The sequence below is a fragment of the Octopus bimaculoides genome, chromosome 6 (assembly GCF_001194135.2).
Source record: "Octopus bimaculoides isolate UCB-OBI-ISO-001 chromosome 6, ASM119413v2, whole genome shotgun sequence".
Lineage (NCBI taxonomy): Eukaryota > Metazoa > Mollusca > Cephalopoda > Octopoda > Octopodidae > Octopus > Octopus bimaculoides.
Genome location: NC_068986.1, coordinates 84,825,683 through 84,831,832, shown reverse-complemented (window position 1 = coordinate 84,831,832; position 6,150 = coordinate 84,825,683). Strand labels below are relative to the sequence as shown.

At 35.4% G+C, this 6,150-nt stretch overlaps 1 protein-coding gene across 1 annotated transcript in view; it reads right to left on the bottom strand.

Moving 5' to 3' along the window:
* LOC106877398 (mucin-4) overlaps positions 1 to 6,150 on the bottom strand; it is a 49,009-nt gene that overhangs the window by 26,223 nt on the left and 16,636 nt on the right. Inside the window, exons 8-11 of the mRNA XM_014926292.2 lie at positions 5,620 to 5,874; positions 5,029 to 5,172; positions 2,861 to 3,064; positions 1,512 to 1,751 (exon numbers count right to left, since the gene is read on the bottom strand). Coding sequence (XP_014781778.2) covers positions 1,512 to 1,751; positions 2,861 to 3,064; positions 5,029 to 5,172; positions 5,620 to 5,874 — 843 coding nt within the window. The remainder of the gene's footprint in view (positions 1 to 1,511; positions 1,752 to 2,860; positions 3,065 to 5,028; positions 5,173 to 5,619; positions 5,875 to 6,150) is intronic.

Genomic DNA, 6,150 nt, shown 5'->3' with positions numbered 1-6,150 from the left:
GGGCTTCTTTCAGTTTCCGTCTACCAAATACATTCACAAGGCTTTAGTCGACCCGAAGCTGTAGTAAAAAGTACTTGCCCATGCTGTCATGCAGTCGGACTGAACCCGTAGCCATGTGGTTGGTAAGCAAGCTACTTACCACACAGCCACTATGAAATAGTATAATCCAGACAACACCTAATTTGGTTCATGAACTACACCTTGTACAATGCACTCGGTGTAGTATCAACCTCTGGTTTCATCAGTCGCCGTAGTGACTGATGCCTGTTCGGCGGTGTTCATTTGCTTAGTACGTGTGCTTCTAGAACTGCACTGAAATCTTATTTCAAACGTTATTCTATAGAAGATAGAAAAGATAGAAATAATGAGTGCATGTGCGCATGACTTATTACCGAGGGTCAGCCGTGTAGTGTGGCTGCTGTAAGTTATTTATGGCCTGATCTTTGATAATCACAGAATATATATGCGTAGTCGTTTCATTTCATTGCTAGGAGACCTACAATGCTCTGAATATAATAAGTATGCCTACAAGTTGTACCGCTCTTACTTCATATCGTATTATTTTATGGAACTGATGAGCTGGCAGAATCGTAAGTGCATCAGACTGAATGTTTAAGGGCCAAATTACGTTCTGCGTTCAAATACTTTCAATTGGAATTTTGTCTTCATTCTTTCGGGGTCACCAAAATAAGGCACCACTAAAGTACTCGAGTCAATGGAATCGACTTATTCCCTTCTCCCAGATCGCCTACTTTCTGCTAAAATTTGAAACTATTATTATTATTATTGTTCAGTAGTTTTATTTTTATAACGTGCTTTCACTTCACTACCGAGCGCAGCTCTGTGCGCCTTGGGTATGTGCTGTGGTTTGCTGTGGTGCTCTTATGTTTACTGTATTGAAAGTGTTTTGCGTAGAATGTGTGCAGTACCCAGTAGTGCAATTTTCTGTATGTTATATATATTTGTAAGTCCTGGTATTTTTGTTATGTATTTGTCTGAATATCTTTTTATTATACCTAAGGCACCTACTATGATAGGAATTGTTTCTGTTTTTAGATTCCACATTCGAGTTATCTCTATTTCCAGGTCTTTGTATTTTGAAAGTTTTTCCATTTCTTTTAGAGAAACGTTGTCATCTGCTGGTATTGATACATCAATTAGAAAGCATTTTTTTTCTTCATGATCTTTGACTATTATTATTATTATTATTATTATTATTATTATTATTATTATTATTATTATTATTATTATTATTATTATCAGCAGCAGCAGCAACAGCAACATCATGATTATCATCATCTTCATAAAAACAGACCTCAATATGCCACAGCATAACGGTGAATATGAACTAAAACAAGAACGGAAGAGTTGTCTTGTCTATGCTACTTTGATAGTGTTAGAAATAATTCAAAACCCACACACACGCACTCACCCAACTTCGGCTATTAGGTTGGATCTCATGAAATTGATCGGCCAAAACCAGAAATTGAAAATAAAATGATATTACTTACTTGCAGCTTGGAAGTCAGCTTCAGCTTCCGTATCAAGGGATTCAGTTGCTTTAGCAATACTTTCATCACCAGTTGCGATGTAGTCATAAATGCAAGCGTTATCGTCTGCTTTACATATCTGTAAAGCTTTCTTGTAAATCTCCGAGTTTTTATCAATAAAAAGGGGGACAAAAGAAGTGTCGGTAAAGTCAGCACTTGAAAAACCCTTCTGATATTTAAACAGAGAAGTATTTATAGCCCCTGAGAAGAAAAGACAAAACAATGTTGGTATTAGTTTAAAATGCAAAACAAATAAAGAGGTGAAATAATACAAAATACATTACAGCAATAGTTCAGGATAAAGACTATGACTTTGTTTTATAAACTACAAAGATACAGTGAAACTACATAGCCTATAGCCAAATGAATTATTGAGCACCGAGAACGTGTCATAATACATTACTAGCACATTAGGGGGGGACAAACAAGGACAGATAAAGGGATTAAGTCGATTACATCGAACCCAGTGCATAACTGGTACACGGGTAAGGACCAAAAGTAGTGTCGTAATATGCTGGTATCTTGGCGTGGTTGGGGATTTCGGTGTTGGTAATCCACTTGGTATCCGAGATGTGCCGCAAATTACAAAGTGGAAGACGTTGAGACGCCTCTCTTGCGTGCTGTAGAGGCTCCAAGTCTCACAGTCATAAATTAGCGTACTAAGGAGGCACCTCTTATAGACAGGAATTTTAGTGTTTACCGCCACTTTTCTGCTTTCCCTGACTCTCTTTGCGAGCCTGGCAAATATGGAAGATGCTTGTTCAATTCGCTTGTTGATCTTAGGCTCAGCGATAGTAAAGCCGAGGTAAGTGAATTCATGCTCTACCTCTACCTTGTAGTTGTTGATGGTGATAGTGTTGGAGTGGCTTGTCACCTTGACCCAGTACTTTAGTATTCTATACATTTACAGACATATACACAGTACTTTAGTCTTATATACATATACAGACATATATATATATTACCGTATCGTATTTATGGTTTTGTACTCGAGCAGAGTTTGAATGAAATGACAAACATTTATTTCTCTCAATATTCCAAGCATTTAGTTTCCTATGTGACTGTAGCCTTCGTGGATGTGATCAATCTTATCTGATAATTCAGGGCTTCAACTATTGCACTTGTACCTTTGACTGACTGACCAATTTTCAATGCAATATGTGCAATGCCAAAAAGCATAACAAAATAACTGTGACAATACAGTAACATCTGACTCTATAGTTAATTTTTTTTCTAACATCTGGCTCTACAGTTAATCAGTTGCCTAGTGGCAAACATAGTGAAAAATATAATACAATTATTTTACTTACAATGTTGACCAAAGTTATAAAAAATATCCCTTTCACTAGAATTTTCAGGCAAAACAGTCCCATTTGGTGTTGTGAGATCATCCGTCTTGTTATCATTATACACTCCCATCAGACCGCTGGTTACTGTAGTGTTTTTAAAGCCTTCTGGTAAACTCACGGTTACTGCAAGCATGCGAATACCAACCGTCACTGATACATCAACACCTAGAAAGATAAGAATAATTATAACCTTTTTGGACCTTCGAAATATGATGCTGAAAAGAATTAACAGCGGAAAGTATCATAGCCATGCCAAGTAAATTTTGTTTTAGAATATTTTTCAAACATTTGATTAGTTTTCTGTTTTTGTTTGATGACTGTTATATCGTTTTCTTAGATTGCATTCAAAACTAATTAGAAGATAGACGTAATAACACAGTTTTAATTATTATAGCCAGCTAAAAGTACTCGTTGTATCCGTCCAGGGCAAAACTAGACTTTTCCAGTAACTTTGGCCCTTCTTCCCTTATCTTTTATCTTAGTGTGACCCTCTATATCCCATTAATTCTGTATTCATGCTTTATTTTGAAAGTTGTAGCGTTGTGCAATGAACCACGTGTCGACATTCAATACGTGGTTAGAAATATTACTTCATGCTAAGCTTCAGCTTTTACCTTTTTATTCGTCCTATATTTCTTTCTTAGAGTTTGCAGTGTACCAGAAGAGAAAGCCCGAGTATGGCTGATGGTCCCCATTGCAAAAAAATGGAAATTTCGAACAAGATTTCTGTTTGAATATTTGCTATACATACAACTAGGTATCGACATCTAATACTTGAGTTAGAAATGCACTTCAAATTTTATTCACGTTTTCTGCGCCGTTATATATTTTGAGTGATTTTGTACCCTAAATGTAGTTATACGTGACAATATTGTCAACGTCATCAGCATATTCGGCTGAAGGAGATAATAAAATGACTTCTGTTATAACCTATTGCTAGAAGTTGCGGGTGTTATAGGCATGTGTTAATTAAAAAAAAAAAATCAAATATTTTTATTACGTGATCAAAATATTTTGCAATATCTTCATGTTGTATCTGAATCATGGGCTTAGCTTCACTGCAATATTACTCAATTTATTCTATGATACAGAATAACACTGTTAGGTTTCTTAATCTAGCTAGGATCTGTGTTCGAATAATTTTTGCCATTTTTTCTTTTGAAGATAGATATATTATATTATTCGACGATTTATTAGGAAGAATGTTGCTGCATATATGGATGTTCCTGAACATTCTTCAAACTCAATGTATTCCAAAGGGTCAGCTTCACTAGTATTTGAATAATTTGATAATGCTACAGATTCAACGGATTCAGTTTAAACATATTCAGAAGACATAATAGTTGCAGGAGTGATCACAACGTGGCGAGTAGTCAAGCTGCTCTGTTCTTAGGAATCGGAAAATCTTTTACTGTGGCTCAGCAGACTCAGAGTCTTCATTCCACAGATGATCAAAGCGATTGAACCGGCAAATTTTTATATAAACGCTCTTTGGCTCATGTTACAGTAATTTCAGTCCAGTGTCCTACATACTCCATCCATGGGTATAGTACAGCAAATTACAAAATGCAGTATGAGTTTTGCTGCCGAAATTTTTCCTCAAAACGCCAGAACAGCACATGAAGAGGCATTCACTAAGACAGTTCTCTTGACTGGAAGCATAACGAAGGGGAAAAAGTTTTAGCTCCAAGATCCCATTTCCATACTATGAAGGGATTAACGAAAAGTTTGTGAAAGGAATACATTTGCTAACTACGGATAGGGAGATTTAAGTGAAGCAAGTTCATGAAAATAAACTCTAGTTATCTGTTTTGTCCCCGTGAAAATTACATATATGTTTTTGGTGTTGATTTCACCACGTGGAAATAGGCTCTTGTACAACTTATTTGTTTAAGATCTATTGTAGTGCTTGTGATCTAGCATTTCCCAAGTAACACATGAGCCTAGCTGGCAAGGGCATAGTAATATGTGATAAATAATGGACGTTATATCGGCACGTAACTATCGTCATAGAGCAGATCACTGAAGGCATCAAAATACAAAATATTTCTATCATATCACAATATCCCGAACAAGAGTCTATCGAGGCTAAAACAATTTTATTTAAGATTTACTGTAAATTGGCTTACCAGATGTGAATGTTAGAGACACCGACTGGTCAGTTTTGTTGTCATTCTTTCTGGTAATAAACAGGTCGGTGTCAATCAGCCTATAGTCAGAATCTTTTTGGAAGTCAGATGTTTTATCAATACCATTGTGGTAGATAACCAAAGCTGAAATAGAAAACAAAAGAAAATTTACTTGGAGTAATACCACTTAGACAATTTGGAAATAAAGAAACAACTCTGTAACAGATATTCGTTTTTAATTTTGGCACAAGTCCAGCAAGTTCGAAGGTGCAGATAAGCCGATTACACTGAATCCAGTGCCCAACAGGTACTGACTTTATCAGCCCCAAAATGATGGAAATCAAAGTCGATCTCGAAGGAATTGGAACTCAGAACGTAAAGACGAATGAAATGCCGATAAACTTTTTGCCCGGAGTGCTAATGATCCTGTCAGATCACCGCCTTAAGCTCTGTAATAGGTATTGAAGAATTGTACTCAATATGAAATGTAAATTCCAGCATTAAACAAAAGCGTCAGGTTTTATTCACTACAACACTTCATCATTATAACATGTAAAATGAAATTAAGTTTGACAAAGTAACAAAACTTACTCTTTTCATCAGAAGCTAGTTCAACCTGTGCAGAGGTATTGGTAATGAAGTTTTTCATTGCAAAAGCCGAAAATATTGTGGCGTTGATCAGAGTACCATTTGCATTTTTCGCCTGAGTGGTCCTTGTTTGAACTTCTAGCATATTTATGTTTGAGGTTTTATTACGTACACTTAGTAAGCTATATTCACCCAAACCATTAAAGGAATATTTCAGGCCATCGAGAGTTTGAATATGAGGATCTCCAAACATCCAAGCTGTAAATATATTGAAATCAATGACAATTAAATTACTTACGAAAATTTATTTCAGTTAATATGTTGTATTTATAAAATATTTAATGAGAATGAAAACTCTAAGTATTTAATTGATATCGGTGTACAATATTGCAATATTGAGTAAATAACATAGACCCGAGCATGGCGAAATTACTTAATGTGCTTAAATTACTAAGTTAGATGACTTTTAAGGAATTAATGTTATTTGAAGATAAGAGAAATACATATATACATACATATATATATATATATATA